This window comes from Mauremys reevesii, linkage group 3 (genome assembly GCF_016161935.1).
Source record: "Mauremys reevesii isolate NIE-2019 linkage group 3, ASM1616193v1, whole genome shotgun sequence".
Classification (NCBI taxonomy): domain Eukaryota; kingdom Metazoa; phylum Chordata; order Testudines; family Geoemydidae; genus Mauremys; species Mauremys reevesii.
The window spans coordinates 62,813,513-62,840,289 of record NC_052625.1 but is presented as its reverse complement, the minus strand read 5'-3'; the positions used below and the strand labels follow the sequence as shown (position 1 = coordinate 62,840,289).

Genomic DNA, 26,777 nt, shown 5'->3' with positions numbered 1-26,777 from the left:
AACTGATACTCTGCTTCCTTCCTCAGACCTGCAGAAGAGCTCTGTGTAGCTTGAAAGCTTGTACCTACTACCAATAAAAGTTGATCCAATAAAAGATAATACCTCACCTCCCTTGTGTGTCTCGTATCCTGGGACCAACACGGCTGCAGCAATTCTACGAACAACCTGTATATTTGATAGTTAGCTATAAACTGACAATCTTGCATATCTTGGAGTTAATAGAATACTCCAGGCTGCACAAACAGCAAATCAAGCATGGAGTGGAGCTTCTTTAAACCTTGATTTTTATTGATTTTTCTTTAAGATGTGTTTTCTTGATTTTCTTCCTGTTCTGCAAGTCTCGTTTGAAAAGTCCTTCCCCTTTGAATAAGTACCCTGCCTGTGCAAAGGGTTACTCACACTGAGAGTGATATTGTTCATACCTATATGTAGATACTTTAAAATGTCAAGGATCCCTTAGAGCCATTTTAGTCTCTTTTCTAAAATACACAGTGAATTTAAATTCTGTGAATTTAAAGCTACCATATCCATTAGACCGTGACAGTCTGGGATCAATGATCAGATTGCCACTAGTCATTATTGACAGAGGGAGAACTGATAATCTAGGAGTGCCAAACTTGCTTTTGCTATCTTAGGTTTCCGTTATGGCTTGTTGATAATCTTCATATGGCAGGAGTCTCCTAGTATTCATTAACAGGTGATAACTAGCATGCTTTCCTCTAATACTTGTCCTCTTTTTTTTTAAGTGATTGACTAATTTTCTGTGGATTTTTTTAATGTAACGTTGTATTTCAGTCAGACCATTAAAATAGGAAGACAAAGACTTATACTTTGCTTCTGTAAATTGAATCACAATAGTTATCAAGAATACCATCAAAATCTGTGTTCATAATTTAGACACCCTAAAATGCCAAGGATTCTTCCTCTTACATTTTTGTGATAAGGTGGCAAGCTATAAACTAATGTGTTGTAGCAGATTTGTATAAGGGGGAGAATTTCAGAGTGTTATTACCTATCTTGACCCTTGTTTCCTTTCTCTTTCTTTTTAGAAAAAAGAAATCCACACAATGAAAAAGGTTAGTAACTATGTGGTTAAGTAACTTTGAATTAAAACAAAAAATGGAGGGTGGATCTCTTCTATCCCCTTCCTCTGGGGGGAAAAAATTTACACTCTGATAGAAAGTAGAATTTTAAATATCAGGTGAGAAGGGAAACATGCTACTGAGGAAACAAAACATAGTTGCTGGGTTTGCATAGCAGTATAAATTACAGAAACAGTATCTTCCTGCCTTCCTTTACCTTTTTTGCCATAATTTCAATCTTGCCAAATTATATATAATCATGATCTGATGTGATCTTTCTTTCCCTGACACATTTGAGTATTTCATAATTAGTCTTCAGTTGTGATAAGAAATGGGATTAAATTGGCACAGACCTAGTCAGAGCAAAGGGCAATGCCCAGGAGCTGTTGTCTTTAATACTTGTTTGGCCAAATCCTAACAACTGCTAAATGACTATGGGGATGAACATATGGGGTGATCTGGCAACTTGTTTAACTTGTGGTCAAAAAGGAAAAGTAGCATGATCATGGGCCTAGGAGCTAGGAATTTCTGATTGCTAACGTTGTCAACTTTCCCATATTCAAAATGGGGATAGTATTCCCCTACCTTTCACAGGATTTGTAAGGATTGATTAATCTTATTTGTATAGGCAGCAGTATGCTAGGCACTTTATAGACAAATGTGAAGATAAACCCTCCCTGGTAGAAACTGAAGTATTAACCTTGAAAGGCCTGAAAGTTCACAGGACTATTCAACCTGACCACAGATCCAGAGTTTGGTATTAACAAGAAATTTTTTTTTTTTTGAGAAAAATCAAACCCATCTTACTTAAGAATTAGTAAAAATCACAGATCCTGAAATGTTCAAATGCTTTCAGCAGAGACTCTTAAAATTAATCCTGGGTCAGCAAAGTACTTTACAGTGTGCTGGTCTTCATTTTGTAATGTTGCCTAAAAGCTATCTATACCCTACTGTCTCCAGTACAGGTACAGTATGGGGAAACCTTGATGTTGAATTGTCACAGATGAAGTCACTGTAGATTGCTAACCTATAACAACTTCAGACATCTCACATATCCAAAATAGAAATGCTATATTGTCATATTTTTTCAAATTCGAATGTAGAATGGTAAGTGAGGAAATGCAAATGGATAGGTAGACTAGGTACTTCACCGACACCACGTTCTACACCATTACGACAACCTGTCCTGTCAATTTGGCAAATTGTTAGTGCTCAGTGCCTGAATTACTAGACAGTCAGATTTTCAAAAGCATCTAGCATTGGCCCTGCTGTGCTTCCATTGAAGTCTATGAGACTCTTACTATAGACTTCACTGGGAGCAGGGTTAGGCCAATGCTGATTGTTTATGAAAACTCACCCTTAAATTGTAGGGGTCTTTCAGGCAGGGACTGTTTTCCTATATGTTTATATGGCACCTGGCATAACAAAGTCTCAATCCTGAGACTCTGAGCACTACTGTGGAACAAAGACTCCTCAGTAACACCAAATATTTGTGTACTCTTTCCTTAAATAATTATATAAATATATTTCACGTTTAGTCCATTTGCTCTCAGACTAGAGGAAGGTAGTTGTTATGGAGCAGACAGGAAAGGAAAAGGAATGCAGGTAATGGTTGCAGTTTGCCCAAGGGCTAATGTATGAAATTAAAGGTAAGTGCCACAGTACAAGATGATATGGTGGAAAGATGCACAGAGATCACTAGAAGTGGAACAGAATAATTTTAGAACATCAGCAGGGGTAAAATATTTCTAACAAAACTCTTCAAGGGGCTTCGTAGTGCTTCTCACTGAGGCTATAATTGAAGGTATGTACGAGGGAACTAGACCCAAGGTATCTTCCATCTCTAACTTCTGATTTAAACCATGCTACAAGATTTCCACATTTACCTGAACCACTATATCAGCATAATTCGATTGAAGAATACACTTCTTTCTCTGAGCTGTGCTACAACATATTATGTATATGTGATGAGTTCTCTAAAATTATCAGAAATGACAAGCCCTGAATATCTTGATTCCTGGTTCACTGTCATTTATTGCTTGAAATAGTCTGTGCGTGTGTGCATGTCCTACCATCTTGACAAATAAAATCCTGTTGAATTATAATCCGAATCTACAATAGAGTAGAAATCATTATTGCTGACCACCAAACTGGCAATATGTTTCAATACATATGCAGTGGCTATATGTCAGACTATAAAGTTTTGTTACTCGAACACAGTATTGATTTTTATTTTCCCTTGAGTTTGAGGGACGCATATAACAAGAAAAGAGGGCTAAAATAAATGGCACTGCATTCTCTAAAGTGGGTTCACATATACAACATACCAACGTTCTGCCTTGGTTTTCATCTTTTAATGTAGATATAGAAAACTATAAAAGCCATTTCAGTGGCAAATCTTTATTCCCCAGAATTCTTCTTCATCCCAGATTGTGCAGAATTGCTACATTCATTTCTATGCACTTTAACCCTGCCACTTCCATTGAGGAGGCCTGCTGCTGTAGCAGATTTTTAAGGGGTAGACATGACTTGTTTAGAAACTCATTAAATGAGAGGAAGAGTTACTCTTCAGTAAAACCAGAAATTATCCTTTCATCTGTCTGCCTGAGTGATTTTCCTGGATTTACAATGGTAGCGCCACTCTGCTTCTTCTAGGCTGCAAGAGGCTGGAATCAAAGTAGGGTTCCTTCATGGCCGTAAAGCGACCACAGGGATGACCTGACAAACACTCATTGGGGGTGCATTTCCATGTCCATTTTTGGTGTCAGTAAACTGCAGAGCAGACCTTCGATCAGTCTTTTGGCCTGCAGTGTGTAAAATAATTCCAACAAAAATACATGCATCTTGCAGACTGCTGTTTCATATCCTGTAATGTAATGTATGTACTTTGTTCCTCCCTTTGCCCCTGAAGGAAACTTCTGTTTCTAAATGAAATATCAAAAAATCCCATGTGCTTGCATTGTCTAGGTGCTTACCCTCTCTACTGATGTGGAGCTTCATGTTTTAGTGCTCTGATGTTGGAAGAGCAGCAAGAAATATCTACAGCTTAAAAGCTACATGGTCTCTGTCTGTATGCAGACACCTTTTTTTGGAGGGCTGCAGTATGGTGTCTGTGTTAGTCTCTAATATAAGCTGGCATCTCCATTTGTATTGCTCCATTAGGCTGGATCTTTGATTGTGGTGGGTTCCCACTGTATTCATGTCTGTCTTAGTGTTTGTAGCATACAGAATGTTTACTGCAAGACTGTTAAAGCAAATTCACTTGACTGGCATTTGAGACTCTGGCAGTATTTTTGTGTTCCAGTCCATTTTGTATTACACATTAAAACTGATAAGCATTCTTTTGAAAATTGTGTAGCCAATTACACTGCCCATTATGATAACTCTAACGTAGGCAGCCAGGAAATACCCATATACAGGGTACTGATGCATCATAGATATTTATTTAGCATATCTTTGTTTGGTCTTCTATACAGCCCTCCCCAATTGCAGGTTAAAGCTTTGTGTTTTTAATGCAAAGAGAGAAGAATGTCACAGTACTTGTAAACACTCAGAGAATCCAAGTGTATATCAAACTTACTAAGGAGGAGAATCATGATTGTGAAAAAGTATTTAGCTTCCATTTAATTAAGGTTTTTATTGGAATTTGGTTTATTGATGCTCTTAATTTGCATTGTCTCCCCTCAATTCCTTTTTTCTTTTACCTTGCTATTTGGCCCTTATTTTGCACCATTGCAGAGGCTTCAGTCTTGCTAAAGTGTGACAACCCAGGTGATAGCATTGTCTGGTTCATTAAAGCAGGCTAATATTTGTGGTCATGTGGGAAGCACTTACTACTCTTCTAAATGCAACTTGATTAGTAAATCATAAGCAAACAAGACAAAAGATAAAGTCCTAATGTTTTGGAGGAGAAATACTAATGATTAGGAAATCAGTTCATCCAAGTATAGTTGCATTCCTAATTTAATTTAGCTCTGGTTGATGAGGCAACCCGTGACAAATTATGCTGTAGAAGATTCCCCCTACGTGTAACCGGTAATCAGTATGTGCAGGGTATAGGATGGGAAGGAGGGGAGTATGCAGCAGTTTTTGAGGGGTGAATACAATATTTTGGGTTACTCAGTGAGGTGAATATAATGTACACCTCTTTCAAAGGTGGATCCTGCCCTCTTCTCTATAGCCATGGCGCAGAAGTATTACTACAGGGTTCTATACCCTTGTAGCAGAATTAGAATAGTACTGGTGTGAGGTGGGAATTGGTGATCCCATTTTTGGGATGTGTACTCCCTGTATGCCAAGAGCCCCGCTTAATGAGGGCTCCCCATATACAGGTGTGCAACAAAGATTTTGGGAGCGTGGCTGGTGGCTCAGCCACTGGGCTGATCTGCAAGTTACCTTCTGCTCTCTCCTTTCTCCCTTCCCCCTCATGCCACCCCTTTCTTTCCCCCAACAAAGTATTAGAGGGTGTATAAGCATTGTGGGAGGCCATCACCACAGAGTGGATCCACTGCTGCACTGTAATTGGTGGGAGGAAGGAGGATTCTTTAAGAAGCCTGGCACTCAAGCTGAGCATGGGCCCAGGACAATTCATATCTTCCTATCTGGATGTCCCCAGCATCAGGAAGATGGCATCTAATCTAGTCACATTAAGAAGTGTTTATTCACAAAACAAAGGGTAGAAACACAACACTCATACAATGGGAACTTAAATTTTATAGCAATTGACGGGTAAGCCTCCAATGCACTCAAGAACATTTCCTACAGGCTAGTAGATTTAGGCTGTCCCCAATGGGGTTAATGTTGGCTTCTCATGAAGATATTAAACCTCTTCGTGACAGGAATGTTAATGCTCTCATGCAAGGTATGTGAGCCCTTTTGTTAGGGCAGTGGTCCCCAACCTTTTTCAGACGACGAGCCATGGAGGACCGTGGTGGCAGACGAGCATCCGCCGATATGCCACCAACAAGCGACGTCAGTAGGCATCGCCATCGAAATACCGCCGTCAAGCAGCATCATCCAGAGGCATCGCTGCCGAAAACTGGTGGCATTTCGGCAGCGACGCCTCTGAATGCCGCTGCTTGTTGGATACTTTCCGCCGGTGGATGCTTGTCCGCCGGCCAGTATGCGGGTGCACTTAGACGCCCCAGTGTGCGCCATGGCGCCAGTGGGCACCGCATTGGGGACCCCTGTGTTAGAGGAACGACAAAAGCTACCTGTTTAAGAGGCCGTGATGAGTTCTGTTACACTTGAGAATCCAGTACTGCTTCAACGCTTTTTCATAATTCCTGTTTAAGGAGACATGGAACTAAGATCACAAAAGATGATCGGAGTGATTTTTAGTTGTTGTGACTTCGACAGCCTGGTAGTTTGAGGCTCATTTATGTAAACCATTACAAATTGCACTTTACAGTTAACTAGAAGTGTGACCTGTGCTGGCTGCCTGAAAAGACTGCAATGTCTCTTTTTTTAATTTTAATTCATTTTTTACCTGAACAGTTTTATTACTTCGTATTTTCCGTGCCTATTGTTATCTCAAGGGCTGGCTAATCCCACTAACTCTGACTGTGGAGCAGAGCACCCCTTTTGCCTTTGTGTTTGTTTAATTTTTGTACAAAGAGCTGTTGTTTTATTTTGTCTTGTGCCTTTTGTTGTCTGTAGTGAAGACGCCATTTCCTCCTATTCCATAAATATATTGTTCATCTAACTTCTAGCTCATTAACCTCTCCATGCTGCCTGCTGAAACACCAACTCTAATTTAGTCCCTTGTGTTCTGGTTCCCAGGTGATTTAAAAAATGTTTAGAAGTATGACTTAATTGCATTGATGTTTGCGCATTGTCAGCATGAAAGCAAAGATGAGTTACATATTTAGACAGTACGACCTGCAGGTTTAATTCATTAAGCCTTCTTGCTTGTAACTCCATTGTCTTTTACATGTGTGCATAAGGTGGGGGGAAGGAATCTCTGCTATTCATATTTAGCAATTTGGGTGAGTTATGGAAAAGCCTGTGCTCTGTTTTGTGTATTTGCTCATTTGGAAATCTTGTGTAGCTTATAGAGACACTAGTGATTTGTTCCCTAGCCTCCCTGTGGAGTTTGTTCCATATTACAATCTAATTCCACGTCCGTGTCGTGCACTCCTGAGCCATTAATTTGTACATTTCGATGCAGTTTGTTTCATCGTGTTTTTTGTAATCCAAACTGAATGTAACGAGCTGTGTGCTTTGGGGACCCAGTCTTGCTTTGCCAATTAGAACAAGTGGTTACTGAGAGAGAGTATGTTTTAAATAAAACATGGCACCTCTGAGTGGGACGAGGCAGCCTTTGGGGAATAAAAGAAAGTGTTTAAGTGTGAAAAGAAAGAGGTCAGTTTCTGAGCACATTTTTCAACCATTCAATTCATTCCTTTAAGATACGTGATCCAAATTCATGTTTTGTCACTAGGATAGAATTTAGTTTGTCATTGAAGACACCTGTTGTTCAGAGCTGTGTGTTGAGTATTTAGAAATACAATGGGATATCTGTCTGGCTTACTGCATGTTTTCTAGGATCCAAGCCGCCAATGCTGTGTGGAAAATTATGCAGGGCACAAGCAGCTAAACTTCCTCTTTTCCCTTGCTTCTCCAGGTCAGGGTCTGCATTAGGACAAAAATTGGTACCAAGTGGAAAAGGGGCTAGCTGGAGAGGTGTTTTGCAAGACTATTCAGAAATCTAGGGACAAAAAGTGCTAAATAAGGTGTTTTTTTTTTTTTTACTACATGCTAGATGAACCTGTTATCTTTGTTCCAGTAACTACTGTTAAAGCTAATGAACTACCACTTAGTTCACCTACAGGGAGTCTAGTTTCATTTTGGGGGAAAAAAATGAAATGAGCATATTAATAAAATTGCAGGTTTCTTTTCAGTTGGCTGACAGTCCACAAGTCCAGTCCATAAGGAAATCCTCATTGCCATTCCATTACTTAAGGTAACCCACAAAAAGCAGTTTTGTGCCCTTCAATATTATACTTCCATCAGCTGCAAAAACTATCAGCAGTTCTGCCTGCCTTTGTTTTTGCAGTGATTTGAACTCCTGCTGAATTCAATCAAGACACAACAAAACATGGAGGTTAGCTCTGCTTTGCCTTCCTTCTCATCCCCTAGATTACATCTGCTTTTACACCTTAGGTATGGAAGGAAATCAGACCCTTTACTGCCTCTAACTAAGGATACTGAGAGAAATTAGGTGAGTAGTCATCGTGATAGACACAGACAACATTTCAGCAGCCATTACGTATACAAGCAAGGAGAGACTACAAGCAAAACTTTCCTCAGGGAAAACCTTTTAGCTCAGTGGTTTAAAAAAAAAAAAAAAAAAGAAAAAGGTTTATTGAAAGCTAGACATCTACCAAGAAGGCTGAATCATGGGCCAGAGGGGCTCAGCAGAATTGGGTACCTGGACAAATGTGATCAGGTTATAGAACCTTATGTAAGTGGTAGATGGCCAATAACTAGAGCCTCCGGAAATTCTTTGTTTTGTTCTTAGGGAATTTTGTCTTATTTTGTTTTTTTCCATTTTATCCATGGAGGGAGGAGGGTGTTGGGTCCTGCCTCTGAGGGAATGGCAGACCTTGGGGGCTGTGTTTGCAGAGCAAGCACACCTCACATTCAGCCTGCAGTGGCAACTCCTGTCCTGCTGGGCTGGGCCCAGCTCCCTGGAACGGGTGCTGTGACCCATGGGGTCACTGCAACACTCACTCAAATTGTCCCCCTCTCCCCTGTGACAGAGGGACAGCTGGGCCAAAGCTGAGTGGTGCTGCAGCACTGCAACACCCATAGCAGGAAGCTAGGCCCAGCCCTGTGGGGCAGGAGCCACTGTTGTGTGGTGAATTTTATGTTTTCCATTTTAGTTCATGTTTTGTATTTTCAAAAAACATGGGGGTCTACTAATAACTCATCCATGTTTGGCTGAGGGGAAGGATGGTGTCATGTTTAGGGTACTAGCCTGAAACTGGGGAGTTCCGGGTTCAATTCCTTGCTCTGCCACAGGACTTCCGAGACTCCCTAGGTAAGTCATTTAGTCTTTTCTGTGCCTCAGTTGCCCATATGTAAAATGTGGGTAATAGCACCTCCCTAACTCACAGGGGTATTGGGAGGGTAAATACATCAAAGATTGAGAGGCACTCAAATATTACGGTAATGGAGCCATATAAATACCTAACAGAGGTCTGCCTCTGCACTCTGGGGGGGGGGACGGGACGGGACGACATCTTGTGGTACAAGAAGCAGGCTTATGGAGGAATACAGCCAATGCAGCAGGTATCGGTTTTTAGTCAAATGACCTTTCGCTCTACTATGTGTCACCTCAAAAGTCAGGCCTCTACTGGGTTGTCAGTTCACAATTACTAGATTAAACTGCTCAAATCTAGGAATAGCAGCTTTATCCTTTAGCTCTACATACACAGATCACTGCCACTTGAGCTGTGGGACGCTCTTATGTTCTCTCAAAACTAGTCACCAGAGGGCAAACTACTCAAACGCATTAGCCATTACAGTTAGATACAATTAGTAACTTTGTTTAATTACAACCTGTTTTTTCAAAGGTAGCCTATGTGTAGGTTTACAAGGAGACTTAATTAGGTGAAAAGAAGAAGGAATAAATAACTAGCAGTTTCTGAGCTCGAATGGTACAAGTCAGCATTTCCAATCAGGTTAACCTTTTAAAAGTATCTGTAATTCAAAAGTCAGATCTTCAGAACTTCAAATTCAAAGTTGACCTATTCTCAAACATTGCAAAAAATTTCCCCTTAGATTTCAGAGAAAAGTTGACAATGTTGCAGCAACATCGTTTTAATAGGCAGAGCAACATGGGGACTACAAAGTTTCTTAATGGTATCTGGCTGCAACCGTAGCTATGTAGAGACTAGTCTCTAAGGGAAACCAGGACTTCCTATGCTAGAGTTGTTTCAGCCTCCAGGATTGTGAGCGAGGCCATGTTGGAAGAAATGTATATAGCAAGAACCTAGCACTGTAGCTATTGCATATTATATATTGGAGTTTTTCTTTGCAGAAAGCATAGGATGTTGGTCAAACCTGCTTCCAACTTAAATCCTTGAGCATACAAGAACCCTGTTCTTCATGGATGATTGTGTGTATGTAATACAAATGGCCAGGCAGATCACTTGCATGGTGTGCTATTATGACAACTGTTTTGTTCTTGAAAGCCTTTGAAATGTGTGTAACTTCAAAAAAATCATTAGCTATGAACCATAGGAGCCATGGTCTGTCACTTAAATTCTGTAGAAGGCATTTTAGGTAAATCTTGCCTCTTTGCCCACTAATTTTGGGTATCAAATTTGAGATGTTAGGCCCTGATTTTTTCAGTGTACTTAGCATTACATAGTGCTTTATATGTTAAAGCAGTGGTTCTCAAACAGGGGTGCACGTACTCATCGGAGTACACAGAGGTCTTCCAGGGGATACATCAATCCTTATAGATATTTGCCTAGTTTTACAACAGGCTACATAAAAAGCACTAGCGAAGTAGGTACAAACTAAAATTTCATACAGATAATGACTTGTTTATACTGCTTTATATGCTATACACTGAAATGTAAGTACAATATTTATATTCCAATTGATTTATTTTTAATTATATGGTAAAAATGAGAAAGTAAGCAATTTTTCAGTAATAGTATGCTTTGACACTTCCGTATTTTTGTGTCTGATTTTGTAAGCAAGTAATGTTTAAGTGACGTGAAACTTGGGGCACGCAAGACCAATCAGACTCCTGAAAGGGGTACAGTGGTATGGAGATGTTGAGAGACACTGTGTTAAAGCTCCCATAGACTTCAGTTGTATCTGAATGTTTAGCATTTCTGCAAATCAGGATCCATATGTCTTAAATGTAGCCCTCAGAAAATGAGGAACACACAAGTAGTGGCTACCTATGAAAATTCTGGTGTAAGGGACTTGACCAACATCATCTAGGAATTGTGTGGCAGAGGCAGGGATAGAATCCAATTCTTCCTGCCTCATTCACTACACGCTTTCCAGCTTCAGTTATAAATTAAATGAACAGTTGTGAAGACAACAGCTTCATTTCATTCTGATTTCATTCCTGGAGCACCATGTATCTTTTGTCCTGAATAAGGCAGAGGTCCTTTTGAAAAATTAATTTGTTACTATATATGATGATAATTAGAGTGTATGAGCTCAGTACAGGGCCAAATTATAAAGTTTGTGCAGGCAACATCAGTTCTGGCACTTCCTAACTTTTGAATGCTTAACTGTAATATTCTTTTATGAGGTTTTTTTGTAATAATTTCTGATGTTTTTCAAAAAGTTAACAGAACCCCATACCTATAAATTGTCATGTGGAACCACCAATATTAACCCCAAGCATTCAAAAATCACGAGTCAGGCCTCAAATTATGAGAGTTAAAAAAATCATTTTTTTTCTTTGTATTCAGGTTCCTTAGCTGTTAAGGTGTACGCAGGTTACATTTTCAGTCTTTTCTCCATAAGTGAGCTGTCAGTTGTCTAAATAAAAGCTGAGCTTCTAGTATCGCTTGACTCCAGGAGCTTGGAGCTTTAAGAAAAACACTAAATAGCAGAATTTGTGACAAAATCATGGAAGTTAATAACATGGAACTATATAGACCTCCAAAGTGGTCATCAGCAAGGTTGGAGTTGAAATCTCTAAATCCAAGACATGAATGCTTGAGCAAATGAATGCTTGGCGTTGGTGATAGTAGGTTGTCTCTGTGGATAAGCTACTAGAAAGGAATGAGACACATTTTGCCAGAGGTTTTACAGCTATTTGCTGAGAGTAGAGGAATACTGAAATATGGGAATTCTGGGTTCAATTCCATGTTCTGGAGGGCAATGTGCTTTAGTGGTTATAGACACTTCTGACCTGTTTTTCATAAAATATCAGAGTTGGAAGGGACCTCAGGAGATCTAGTCCAACCCCCTGCTCAAAGCAGGACCAATCCCCAGACAGTTCTGTCCCCTCACAGTCTGTCCCCATCAGCTTCTATCGCTGTCCTCTTGGCTCCTCTCCTCTCTACATTCCAGTCAGACTTCCTGGGTGCCAGGGACAGCACTGAGAGCACTCTTATTGTTTCTTTGTACTTTCCTGTTGGTCTGCCTGTATCCATCTGTTGTCATTTATCTTATACTTATTGTAAGCTCTCTTGGGCTGGGATAATCTTTTGTTCTGTGTTTGTACTGCACCTAGTATAATGGGGTCCTAGTCTATGACTATGGCTCCTAGGCACTACCTGAATACAAAAAATAAATAACACAGGAGAGAGTAAAAAGAACAGGAGTACTTGTGGCACCTTAGAGACTAACAAATTTATTTCAGCATAAGCTTTCGTGGGCTACAGCTCACTTCTTCGGATGCATAGAATGGAACACACAGACAGGAGATATTTATACATACTGTCTGTGTGTTCCATTCTATGCATCCGAAGAAGTGAGCTGTAGCCCACGAAAGCTTATGCTGAAATAAATTTGTTAGTCTCTAAGGTGCCACAAGTACTCCTGTTTTTGCGGATACAGACTAACATGGCTGCTACTCTGAAACAGGAGAGAGAGTGTCTCCCTACTGTCAGTTCTGGTGCCCAGTGGCACATTAACTCTCAATAGGCTGGAGGAGCAATTGCAGAAGTCCTGCTCAGCCCTGAATAGTCCTGGACCATACTCTGTTGGAGTAGAGCATGCTTAGTGTAGTTGGTGTGGATCTCTGTCAGGATGGAGCCTTCTCTGTAGAGAGGAATCGTCAGATAATCTTGCTGCCAAACTATAACAAGTTTCTAGTGAGCATTTGCAAACAGCAATTTTCAGAGGCTTGAAACTCAGCCAAACTTCAAGATTTCACAGGGAGAGCAAAAGACACTTCTCTGAACCTGGGGTGACTTTCCCTGTCACAGGGCGATTCGCTCTTCCAAAGTATAGAGACACGCTATAGCTTCTCCATGATACAGCTGCAATAATTTAATATTCACAAAATGTATCTTTCCCTAACTCGTTTCTCTGAAATAGCTCAACCAGTTTAACTGAAACTTTTCCCAAAAATTCAGCTTGGCGCAGACACATGGCATGGAAAACTTCAGCCTGAACCAATAAAGTTTGGTGAAGTCTCAGCAACTGAAAACATGGTCTTATAATGGAAAGTGGTAGGCAATTTAAATATGGATTGCACTGCCACTTTTGGCTGTAAATAATAAAGTATTCAGTACTGCAAAGTAGGCTAGGCATTTCAATCATATGTCAGAGGGAGGAAACATAAGAGATGACATACTGGGTTGGACCAACCATGGTTCATCTTGTCCAGCATCATGTCTCCATACCAGAGCTTCAGGGGGAGTGTACAGAACAGGGCAATTACAGAGTGCTCCATCCCGTCTTCTGGTAGTTAGGAGGAACTGACACTTGATATTTGCAAATCACCATACATGTTTTTGGTGCTTTATAGCAGCAAAATTGTACTTTTGAATAAGTCCATGTAAAATTACTCACTTGTATTAGACATGTTTGTATTTGTCTTATTTTTGCTAATCAGTCTTTCATTTGTGTTTAACATTCCCTGTCTTTTGCCATGGTTTAGGGAACTGCATTTCACATTTATTGAATGTCACTGATTAAAGCATACTTTTTTGAGTTCTTTAGATGGAATCAATCAAGTCTGCAGGAGACTGGTATGTCAACAAACTGTGCTGCCCATTACTCCTGAGGAAATTCTTCCCCACAGCACAGTGCAGAATTTTGTAGAAATTAACTTGCGTGCAGAATTTCCTTTTTCCCCACAGAAATGGGCTGCAGTGCTGCTGGCTGCCCCTAGGGGCCACTGGACCTGGCAGAGCCCAGTTTGCAAATAAAGGACAAGGGTGGGGGGCGGGGGAGGGAGCTGGAGGGTTCCCAGAAGCTGAAGTTTCCAGGATGCCCTAAAGGAAGGAGACAGCAGCGCTCAGGAAACTCCATGCAAGCCCAGGACCCTGCATCAGGCTTTCTCTCCCTCTGGATCCCTGGGCTCTGGGGGGTAGAGGTTATGTGTGTCTGGGCTGGGTGGGGGCCTGTAGCTGGCCTGTGGAGGGTACAAGTGTCTGGGCTGGGGGCCCACAACTGGCCTCTGTGGGGAGGGAGGGTGAGTGTCTGGCCCTCTGGCTGGGCTCTGTGGGGGAAGGGTAGAGAAACAGGAGCTGGGTTGTCATAGGAGTTTCTTTAACTCTCTACTCATGGGGTAATTTTTGTGTGTCTGTATTGTTACAGACATACTTGCTGACAAGTATTTTGAAATAAATTACTAAAATAATTGAAACTGGTGTGATTATAGTGTGTTGTTTTGACAAATAAAATTTGCAGAATTTTGTAGAATTTTAAAATATTATGCACAGAATTTTTAATTTTTTGCACAGAAAGCCCCCAGGAGTAGCCCATGTTGTAGTTAAGAGCACAGGATTGGGATTCTGGATTTCTGGGTTCTGTGCCATTTTTTGTCATTGATTTTGTGGGGGTGGGTGGGAGTGGGGGGAGCTTTGTCCAAGTACCTTAACATCTGTCTCTCAGTTTCCCAATGTGTATTATCCATGCCTTTGAATAACTCCCTACATATTGGGTTGACTGGTTTACTACAATGTACTCTACTTGAGGCTACATCTTAAATCTATTCAGAAATTGGGCCTGGTATAAAATTTAACTCTTTACAGGATATATCTCTCAGCATGTTACATCTGTTCTCAGTGCTCTTCCCTAAAAGCACTAGGTGGATTTTTTTTCTCATCAGGGTTTGATATTGAACTCTAAAGTCCTGGATGGCCTGAGACCTACCTAAGAGACCAACTTTCTTCTTGTGGCATAGTGCCCCAGTTTTGGTCAACAAGGTGCTTGAGTTGAAACCCTCCTTGGTATAAATGAGGTGGCTGGTGGTAAAGTCTTCTGTTAAGGCCCCGATATCTTTGAATTTGCTCCACCTCTGCAGCAAAATAGCCAATGTGCTGACCTTAATGGCATGTTACAAGGCCAGTCTCGTCATTTTCTTGCTTTGGGGACTATGGGGCTTTTTGCATGGTCTGAGTATTGTGTGGGTAGTATACATTGGAGAGGATTGAATTTTGTTTGGATTTTATTGCTAAAGTGCATTTAACTGCTTGGGGTATGTGTGTCCTGGGACAAATTTGAGGAGTTTGTTTATTTTGTCAATTTTTAACTGTCAGTGATGCCCATAGCCTGATGGGATCTCTTTTTCTATAGTTAGCATAACTCAAAATAAATACATAAATGAATAAGTTTCAATAATCCTATACAGCGTAAAAGTAAATATTTATGAAACCCTTGACGATTTCCATATCAGAGGCGGTCTATAAGTGTAAAGTATTACATTAACAATGCAGCAAGAAGTCAGCATATACTGCAGACTCCCAGTCCTTCAATAGCATGATGTGTTGCATGTCAAAACTGAGGTAAATTGGCAGAGCTGTGGAGAAGAGCATCTGTCTGCATGCAACACAGGTTGGGTCAGTGGGTGCTTCAGTTTTGTGTTTCATCAAAAGTAAACTTGCCTTCAGAGAGAGATGCTCAGAAATACTTAAGAATATACAGAGTAGAATAGGTATTGTTTATTTCCCAGTAAATTCTGCTTACCTCAAGCCAAAGTTGTTTTCAGTGAACTAAGTCAACATTTAGAGATCCATTTCTCTTCTTCATTCGTAATGGTGGTGGTCATAGGCTTTGCCCTTTTACCTAAAGGTGCTGTTTATCTTATGTCTTCCTTTTGAAGCAAAAAGAAGGGAAAGATGTGTACTTGGAGGCAAATGCCACATTCTGGTTTATTTTCAGGCTGAAAAATGATATCCATTTCTGCTTGTGCTGCTATCTACCATTGTATCCCAGCTGTGTTTAGTGTAGCCTTTTCTACCTTTATTAAACAAGCTCTCATTCACCTATGTTGACATGTGCTGCCTTGCAGTGTGTGAAGAAGTAGAAGGTTGATCCCAGTATAGATGAGAGCACTCTTTCACTGTGACACTTTCTGTGTGCATCAGCAATGCTTCTGTATCACTTGGAGGCAGTTCCACTTAAGACTTGTGCTGAAGGTTCTTCAGCAGCAATTTAAAAACTACATTTTGACAGTACTGGCTACTTTTTTTTTATTGAGACTCGCTAACATCTAGAGAAGACTGTGATAGATATAAATAAACCTGGAAACACAGAAGTCCTTAATGGAAGCTTACATCCACCTACTTGCCCCATGGCAAGTTAATGTTAGAAATCCCTGAATAAATTGAAATGTGGGCTTTTTTCTTTCATCTTGACCATTTTCCTGTTAGTGTGAGAATTTTAAAAATTGTTGCATATCTGAAAAGTCCATTGTTATGGATAATCGGATAAACTAGAAAGGCTTAGCTTCAGTTATAAGTAGCAGTCATTTGTTTTGACATACTGGGCACATGAATAGCACAGCTGATGCATGACTGCTAGTCAGATGTAACTGGATGGGCACCTATAACGGGGCCATTTACTCTCTTCGTTTTTTTAATTGGACACTGGAATCTGTGAACCACTGAACTGAAGCAGGGGGAGTGTTTCTTAATCCAAAATCAGATAGCCGGCAGTACCTGAAAATCAATCTACTTGGTAGCTCTGGGGTAGCATTAGGTCTCTGGTGCATTTCAGTCCATTAAACTCTTGCACCGAAAAGGGTCTTGATGTGCTTAAGACAGAGGAAAAAATAATATATAATATATATATTCTTTGAGTAGGTTTAGAAATGAAGAATTGTGGGAAACTTTTGTCATAAAACCTCTTTTGTTTTCTTGGTGGTAACCAAGGGAGCTTTTTGGATGTAAAGGTCAAATTTCATGTATTGTTCCTATTTGAAGTTCTCTGACAGAATGAAGGCTATTTCGTTCTTGATTTTTAAGATATTTACTGTGAGTTAGTACTGCATAAACATCTGACATTGAGAGCACTTCTGTCTTCCACTGGCCCTATTCTGTAAATTGGGGTGGGAGTGGAATAAGACATTTAATTTCTCTGTAGATCCCACAGCAAAGTACAAAAAGTCCATTTACAAAAGAACAGAAGTAATTGTTTTGTTTTTAACATGAAACCATTTTCTCTTCTGCACAACAAGCACCAATAAGCAACTCTGTAGAGAATGAGTTGTCAGTTGTGACCCCCTCCCTACCCACACCTGAGCCTAAGAAATTAAATCATACCTTATCCTACAGGGATGGAAAATTCATAGCTCACTCAATTCTGACTTTTGAAAATGTTGTTATTGGTACTTGATATTTTATCCCCTCTTACGGGATTTCAGAAAAAAGCACTTACAATGTTAAATCTTATGCAGCATTACGACAGCTTGTTCCCCTTATGGTGGTAGAGATGGAGTTGAAGGGAGTTGTAGTGTGTTAAATCAATACCCTGCTATTTTGTGCAGTACTATTTACTGGCTACTCAGTGGACAGCTCTTCATCCAACTGATATGTTAGCTAAACTATTTGCTCTGAAATGCAAAACATTTTTTGACAGTCAAGCGCATGGATCCTGGCAGCAGTGTACTTCAGACTTAAAGAAATTAAGGATATAAGCTTTTCTGCTGAAGAATGTGTGGTGGGGGATGGAGCAATTTTTTGTGCACCATGACCTAATCAAGTTTTAGCCTCTCAACAGTGACTGTGTCAGTTAGGGAATAAAAATCAGTAGTTACTGGTTCCTTTTGTCTGTAAAACATGCTATTTACTGTATGGGCAATATGGAGCTGTCTAGAACATGTATAACCCCTTCAAACAAGATTGCTAAGAATGCATATGCAGCTATATTGATCTTCACAAGCTCCTCTTTAATGTGTTTTGTAAAGGTTCTATCAGGAAAGGGGAATTTCTAAAGCTTTCTGGAAGTAATATTTTGAATAATGTTTAAAAAAAAGTTCTAGAGGAAAAATAGCAAAAATAACATTTTTCTTTGAATCTTAAAATCACCAAACCCACTTTGCAGCTAACACTCTTTGCTCCTTCCAGACTGAGGCAGTGTACCATGTATATTTTCCTGTTGATCCCAAATGTGCCTGAGCAAATTTACCAAAATTACATGTTAATGCTAGACTGATACAATATTTATTCGCTGTAGATGTGTTGACCCAAATAACACCATTCAGTCTATTCAGACTCGTAGCCCACTCCATTGCCATATAGAGATTAAATAAATATATCTTTAAATATTCACTATAGAGAGTTTTATACAAATTAAGTGACATGACTTTTTACCCAACATCTAATTTTGGTATCTCTCAAATCTTTAAATTACCTAACATAAAATTCTAAAAAGCGAATTTATCAAATCCCAAATGGCAGTAATACCTTTACAAAATGGAAAGAATTAAGATAAAAATGTCATAATTACTGTCATAAATGCTTAATTTCTACACTGTCTTATATCATGGTACAGGAATTATTCATGCTTTCACCAGCCAGCTGTATAGGCTTGCTATCTACCTTTGTTATGTGCTCATATCGAAAAGTTGAAGCCTCTGCATAATAGAGCAGTGCCTCACTCCAATAAACACACCCAAATCAGCAATTGATGCATATGTCTCTGGGTGAATAACAAGTGTGTTCTATACATAACATATCCAGTGTTATCCAATCTGTATTTTTTCACAGATTTTTAGTGCAAAAACCTTGCACTAGACAGACAGAAACAGACCAGAGCAGATCAGCAAGATAATGCAAAAACAAATGTTGAGCTGTTCAAATTGCATAACAAGTCTGGTGATGGTCAGAAAAGAAATTGAAAAATATGTTGGTGTTCCCTATTTATTCTTCCCCAGTGACTTCCATATCAAATCTGTTCAGTTTACAAGTCAAAATAAGATTTTTCTAACTACAGCAGTACAGGCTCAGCCTGGTACTGGATCTGAAAAACAAGCTGTGTTCTTTTCTGGCTTACGCATGCCACGTCACCAGCAATAAAGATTCTGGAACTAGAGTTTTACTGGTAGTTCAGTCAATATATGATGGGGAATAGAACATGGCTTGCTTTGCTACAGCATGACAGTTCTGCAGTAGTGACAATAAAAAACTGTTTAAGTAAACTAAACAGATGTTACTTTGAAAATGCATAGGCATCATATGCAACATCAAGATGTGCTTTTTACTCACTTTGCTGACCAATATCCACACTTTGACCATACTACAACCCATTTTAATATGATTCTAACACTATCAAACTGAGTCCATACTGTTGAAGTGATCACAAGGAAGATGAATGAGTCAGTGATGCTTGTTAAATTGCACCATTTGAACTTGGCTAAGTTTATTAACGCTGTCATTATGCCTATGCATTTTGCGTAGTGACAAAATGGCTTGTATGAATTAATATTAACCAAGCATTTTATACTTGCAAAATTTATTTTAGCACTGCAATTTTAATCAGCGTGATGCATGTAGTATGATAAAATACAGTACTTATAAATCAACCTTTGGTATGGCTGTTAAGTATATCAACAGTAAATGTTTGTTTTTAATATTTATAAAGCAGCATCTGGCCACAGATTTTGTACAATGTCTCAAGACTGGGCCCACCAAAATAACATTAGCATCTAAACTCATTTTAACAGTTTATCTTGGCATTCTCTTGACAATGTCATTTTGCTCTTACTTTGAACATGGTTCTGATCACTTGTACATGAAGGAAAAAAAAGTTGTCCTCTCAGTTGGTTAAAATGTCTTTTCTGTCCTCGTGTTGGTAGGGAGCTGATTTCAGCCTGTTAGTTTCCATTATAGCACTTTGTCTTCAGTCTCATAACTCTTTGGAATTTCACCTTTTGAAATTATCAACACTTGATGTCTGCCTGAAGGTGACTTGTATTTTGGAAGTCTGAATGAAAATGAATCAGCAGTTTTTAGTGAGGATTGTGTATGAACTATTCACTTTATTTTAAAATAAAGTTTGACTTTTATTGTCAAAGTTTTAGTGCAGAAATAGTTTGGGGTTGAAGTTGGGCAGGGAAATAGCCCTTATTAAAGAGTAGCATATGGACTTGTCCCAGGGTAAATGGATTTTGATTTGATATAGGTGTGACGCTTTGGATATCAGACAGAGCATGTGGAGTAGATGATTTAGTAGGGTTTTTTTTCTGTTCTGAGCTTGCAAAATGTGCAGCTAAGGACTGCTGCCTTGTGCACGAATAGCTACTTAGCTATGCACTGAATGTTGTTGGACCACATTTTAAATATTTCTGAGAAATGCAGAGTCTAGGGGCACAGCTACACTAGAAAGTTTATGGCGGCGCAGCTGCATAGGTGCAGCTGTGCCACCATAAGTCCTCTAATGTAGCTACTCTGATGGGAGAGAGCTCTCCCGATGGCTTAACTACTCCAGCCCCTGCGAGCGGCAGTAGCTACGTCAGTGGGAGAAGGTCTCCCGAGGACATAGCACTGTTCGCACCAGTGCTTATATCGGTGTAACTTAAGTTGCTCAGGGGGTGATTTATTCACCCCCCTGAGCAACATAAATTATGCCAACATAAGCTGTAGTGTAGACGTAACCTAGGAAAAGGGCTTGCCAAAATGTTGCCTTAACATATGGCTTTCTTGGCCCTCTGCATAGTCCCCTGGATTGAAGTTTGATCCTGTTTAGGGTTGCCAATTTTGGGTTGGACTTATTCCTGGAGGTTTCATCACATGACATAATTTTTATTAATCTTTAATTCCTGGAGACTCCATGCCAATCCATGAGGGCTGGCAACCCTAATTCCTGTTCCTTCCACTGACTGGTCTTAATTCCTACGTAAAGCTTTTCATGCTCATTCCTGTCAGAGGTAGGTAAATATCATTTCCCCCCTTTTACAGATGGTGTAACTGAGTCCAAATCCAATTGGTTATGTACATTTAGATACCTAAATTTCTGTAATATTTATATTGGAAATGGGCAAACTTTTTTCTGCTTCCCTTTTTCAGGGTGAGATAACTAAAGCTGAATGTCAGTCCATTTTTAGTTTTGACTTTTTTTTGCTAAAAACGACAACGAATGTGCTTTGACTTGGGAAGCTGTGATGAGTTGTCCTCTAGACCAGTGGCTCTCAAAGCCAGTCCGCCGCTTGTTCAGGGAAAGCCCCTGGCGGGCCGGGCCGGTTTGTTTACCTGCCACGTCCACAGGTTCAGCCAATCGTGGCTCCCTCTGGCCACGGTTCACTGTTCCAGGCCAATTGGGGCCGCAGAAAGCGACGCGGGCTGAGGGATGTGCTGGCCGCTGCTTCCCGCTGCCCCCATTGGCCTGGAGTGGCGAACCGTGGCCAGTGGGAGCTGTGATCGGCCAAACCTGCAGACGCGGCAGGTAAACAAACCAGCCTGGCCCGCCAGAGGCTTTCCCTGAACAAGCAGCAGACTGGCTTTGAGAGCCACTGCTCTAGACGCAATTCGGAGATCTTTACCTGCAGAGTAAGGGCCCAGGTCTATTTTTTCCCCTTACGGTGGTGTAAATCTGGAAAAACTCCAATGGAAGTAAATGGAGTTATGCAACTGGTGCAGGATCAGAATTGGATCCTTCATGCTTGTCCACTTGACTCTGTGCTTCAGATTGTTATTTCATTCCCAAAGACATTGCGAAATGATTTAGACTCCAACTCAGTTTTCATTAGAAGTTCTCTAATGCAAGAAGCGTGAACTCATTTCTGCCTTTGTGTGAGTGAGGGAGAGAGAAGTCAATAAAACTCATAGATATTAGAGATGGAAAACACTTTTTGGGTCCTCTAGTCAGGCACCTATCTCCATCTAATATAGAATTGTTCCTTACAGTAGATCTTTTTCTAATGTGTGGTCCAATCTGTGTTTAATTATTTTAAGTGATGGGGTTTATATGAGTAATTTCTTGTTTTATAATGTATAACCAGTGGACTTAAAATTGGGATATAAGTAGACCTGTTTAGAAATCAAATCTTCCATTCTGTGGGAAATTGACACTTTGACATTTGTTTACATTCTAAATCAGAATGAAAAGCTGAAATTTGAAAATTTCCTGTGAAATTCAGATTCTTAATTTTTGTTCAGAATTGTCAAAACATTTTGTTGCAATAAGGTCCAAATGCTGTGATATAAGCTAGAATATATAAATATGTACATTAGTATGTCAAAAAAGAATCAACATAACATATTGAAATGATTCATTTTGACGTCCTCAGTTGTCAAAAACAGACATTCCTGTTAAATGTTCCTATTTCAACAGTTTTCAATTAAAACCTGTTCCACTGAAATTTTTTTGACCAGTTCTAGATATACATTTGTTTCCCTTTTACATTTTGTATTATTTTTGTTAACTTTGCTATTTTAGTCATTTCTGTACTGGGTACAATCATAACAGCAAAATGCTTGAGTTTAATTAGCAGTACACAGTTATCTTTTGTTTCGTAACAAATATCTGGAAAGAACATGCTACTAGAGATACTAGGCTTTACTTTTTTCCCTTTGGAAAAGAAGTTTCTCTTTCCACTCTAAAAGTGGCAAAGACAGGTGAGGGCTCTGTGGGCTGCCAAATGTAAACTGGGGTTAAAGTAATACCTAGTGGTCTTTAAGGGAAACTGCATTGCGTAGTTCTAGAGCTGTTAGTTGGGGACAGCATATGGTTTAATGAAGATACCACTTAACTGAAAATGGACCTAAATTATTCATACAACTTACCAACATTTTATATCCATTAACAAGGTGATAATTGATTAGAATAGAAAAATGTGGCAACTGTTCAAAAGGAAGTATTTTTGCAGTTGCTTGTTTTCACTAATTGTTTGGGATTTTTCTCTTAGAATTCATTTGCTAATGCTTTGCCCTTCCATTATATGTGGCTTTTTAATACCTTATAGTGCATTCTTCCCTTTTCTGGCTTGTTTGTTATCACTTTGATGCATAGGTAAAAATGTAGGGATATTGTTTCTCTGATTTCTCTCATTCTTCTCTTCCAATGTAAACTATTTTTGTGAGGCACTCATGTGGCTCTTTCAACCATCTATAAGATAGGAACTATAGCCTTTTATTTCCACTATGAATTTGAATCTGTCCAGGTTTGTAATGAGTAATTTCTGTTGATGGGCTTGTGACAAATGAGTTGCTGGTAACAATACTGTTTTGGCCAGACAGAGGTCCATGTTGGCAAAGACACCATCACAAGTGACAACATTGTTGGCAGTCTTGTTGAGGGCAAGGACTGAATAGAGATGGAGAATGAACCCCACTCTGATCCTTCGGGTAGTTGCTAAAGTACCATTTGGCATAGCAGTGTAAGGAATCTTTTGTTACCATTGCTTATGCTGCACCTGCTGTGAAGCTGTAGACTTGTCTCCAGAGCTGTTGCTCCTCTTTTTAGTGCTCTCCATTAAGCAGTATTGCCAACCCCAAGCCTTCAAAAATCATGAGATTGCTTTAAAAAAAACCCAGCTGATTCTGTAACTGTTTATAAATGGTCTATAGAAGTCTTTTCCTTTGCTTTCTGGTTTGTGAGCTTTTCGGGTGTACTCGGGTCACGTTTTCCAGGTTTTCTGCATAACCACGAGGGCTTGAAAATTAGATTTTTTTTCTTTTTAAAATAAAAGCTGAGTCTCATGGTTTCAGAATCTGGGGCTTAAGGAAAACACCAGATATGGAGAGATCAGTATTGAAATCTTCAGAGTGTGCAACGGTGCAGTACTTCCCATATGTATTCGTTCATAAGCCGAATTTTTTAGTAAAAAAGGGGAGCACCGGAGAAGGGGGGGTTGGCTTATGAACGGGTATAGAGAGGGAGAGATGGGACACAGCCCTTCCCCCCCCAACAGAGGCGGCACAGCCAGAAGGGAAGAGGCGGGGCCAGAGTCTCTCCACTTGGCCACGCTGCTCTCCCCCCAGCCTCCAAAGCATCTGCAGCCCACCCTGCCAGAGCAGCTCCAGCCGGGCCAGAGACATCCTCCCCTGGCCTTCCCCAGATAAGATGGGAAGGGATGGGATTGGGAGAGTGTGGGGGTCTCGGTCTAGGAGTGGGGTCATGTGGGCGGTGGTGACAGGGGTTACTCCCTTGACCCCCAGCTTCTTCCCCCCCCCCCCCCAATTTCCCCACCAGTTGTTGTCCCAGCCCGTCAGGCTAAGCAGTTGGCACACTGGGACACTTTTTTACTTAAGTTTACCTCTGTGCCTGCGGATGCTCAAGGTAAACAAACCGTCTTGGCCTCCCAGCAGCTTATCCTGATGGCCCGGGAGTCAAAGTTCACTAACCCATGAATTATAGGGTCAGCTTATGAATGGGTTATAAAAATTTTCCGTTTTTACTTCTCCATCTTGTGGGGGTTGGCTTATAAATGAACTGGTTTATGATCGAGTATACATGGTAATTTATTTAGATGGTGAAGTGATTCTCGTTGTTTGCCTAAAATTAAGGGGAAATCTCTGTTAAATCTGGCCTGAACCCCAGGAATTAGGAGTCTGTTTTCCCTCCCCTTTGTTGTCTTTCTGTCTAAATCCATTTCAGAATTCTTTTCTATTTCAAAACTCTGCATGGAATCCACTCAGCCCTTTGACTTTGTATTTGCCTACTCCACCTGCTGTTCACTAATCATGGCAATCGCTAGGTTGGGCATTCCCATACTAAGGTGATGAAGGTCAAATAAGTACCTAGATGGAACTCTCTTCAAAGCTGGAAGGGCTGCAAAAATGAAAAACCAGTTAAACTTCCAGGCAGTTAATAACTCCAAACGATTGAAAGACTTTCTGTCTTAAAATCTTGGATTAAAACACACCTCTTCCTTTTATCCTATGGTTGACTGCACCCCACAGATCTTTACCATCCTCAGTTGTCCCTTTTCCCATTAGCGCCTCTGTCTAGTTTTCAGTTATGTCATCTTTAATACTTGTAATCAGCTTCGTGTTTGTGTTCAATCTTGGTATGTTCTTTTCCCTTTATGCTGGTGCAAGTCACCGTACCACACTCTGTAACACGTTACGTCTCCTCTAACTCATCTGTGATAAAAACACTTTGTGATCCATCATATGAAGGATGCTATATAACAAACTGTATTATATTATACTGATCTGTCCTCTTACTTCATGAGACCGTTGTGGTAGCCTGAGTGCTCGTTGATTGCTTGCTGGCGGGGGGAAGGTTGCCAACTTTTTTTTTTTAAAGCGCTAAAACCCCACTGTAAGCAACAGAAGCAGTCTGTAAATCTCAGGAATATAATTTTCTTCTTGACTTGGTTGTTTTCTGCAGGCTGTTTACTTCAGTCACTTTACACTTGTATACTAAGTTCATGGGAACTCTTTTTGCGTCTAAAAGGTTTTTACCTATTTGAATCTTTTACTGCAGTGGAAATAAGACTTCCATGACTTTTGCAACAGTCTGAAGGAAGGGCATGTAGCGGCATGGAGCACTACTGTTCTCAAGACCGAGCCCAACTCAGCTTAATCTTTCCATATGTACAGTTGCTTTTGACCAAGCAGAGAGAGACTTGCCCCACTGGATAAATCAGTCCAGCTCTGACCGAGTATACTCATGTGAAGGCCAAAGCTTGCAGAAATGTTCACTTTCACATGTACTTAATGAAGAAAAATCTGTTGGACACTGAGTGAAAATTTGAAACAGAGCTTTGTCAGTCTGAGGGTAGTTTTCCATATTGGGTACATGGCAAAAGTCAATAGCATGGAAAGGATAACCGGAGAACTGGTTATCAGTACAAGAGAGAGGGAGTGATAATAGAACTCCATCTTTCATACTGTGATCTTAAAGAACCTTTGCAAGCAAGGTTCACAGTCCCATTATGGGATTGGTATGTGATCGTATAATAACGTGATGAATATTGCATAATATGAGACCCAGTGTTGCCTTGCATTTGACGAGATTGTCTTGACCTGAATTTTTTTTAAGTACAAAATGATGATACTAGTATCTTAGTCTCTGGATTAGGTCATTAGGGCTACATTTAAGCTGCTAAAATGGGACCCTTTAATTCATCACAGGTGCCCCCTATGTGTAGCTCTGCTGCTGGTAGCACAAGTAGAAAACAGTATTGTAGATGAGACTTAGGTGCCTTTACCACAGTTATCTACTCAGCAGAGTTAAACAATACAGTAGAAGAATTTCTTGACTTCTGTTGTGTACATTGCAGCTTTCTAGCTGTGGAACTGCACCAGTGACCACTGGTGGTGAATTAGTTATCACTTTTCCTGTGTAGACATGGCCTAGGCTTCCTCTGGGAAGGCTACCTCTGATACGTTCTATTCTGGGTCTGTATTTACAATTGGCTTTGGTAAAACCAAAAGCCAAACCTTTATTTTTCTATAATACCACTTAATATACTTCACTCAGATTTCTTGGCTAGAGAGGCTTAAAGTGGAGGTGAATTTCCTGATGATTTTTTGAAGCAAGAGGAGGCTTCCTGCATGAAGCCACTCTGACCCCGCTTCCCCTCCCAGTTTTACTGCTGAGGGGGAACTGAAACTGAGAGAGCAGGGATTTATTTATTTGTTGCTGTGTACATTGATATCCGTTTGTGCAGTAAGGTATTAATAGCCCCTCAGACGTGCCCTGCCCTATTAGCAAGAATATACAGTGTTACAAAAATGAATTTGTCAAGAGTTTTATGGCTCCATGATCTATTGTACAATATTAATCCTGCTGCAGTGTTATTAAGTCATTTTTCATTTCCCCTCAAATTAATGTTGACGTTCTGTTACTGAATTTGTTCTTGTCCTC

General features: G+C 40.2%; 1 protein-coding gene across 2 annotated transcripts in view; it reads left to right on the top strand.

The window, feature by feature from the left end:
* ZFAND3 (zinc finger AN1-type containing 3) overlaps nt 1-26,777 on the top strand; it is a 230,188-nt gene that overhangs the window by 69,631 nt on the left and 133,780 nt on the right. For both annotated transcript variants that reach the window (XM_039531511.1, XM_039531510.1), the window contains exon 3: nt 1,050-1,076. In XM_039531511.1, coding sequence (XP_039387445.1) covers nt 1,050-1,076 — 27 coding nt within the window. The remainder of the gene's footprint in view (nt 1-1,049; nt 1,077-26,777) is intronic.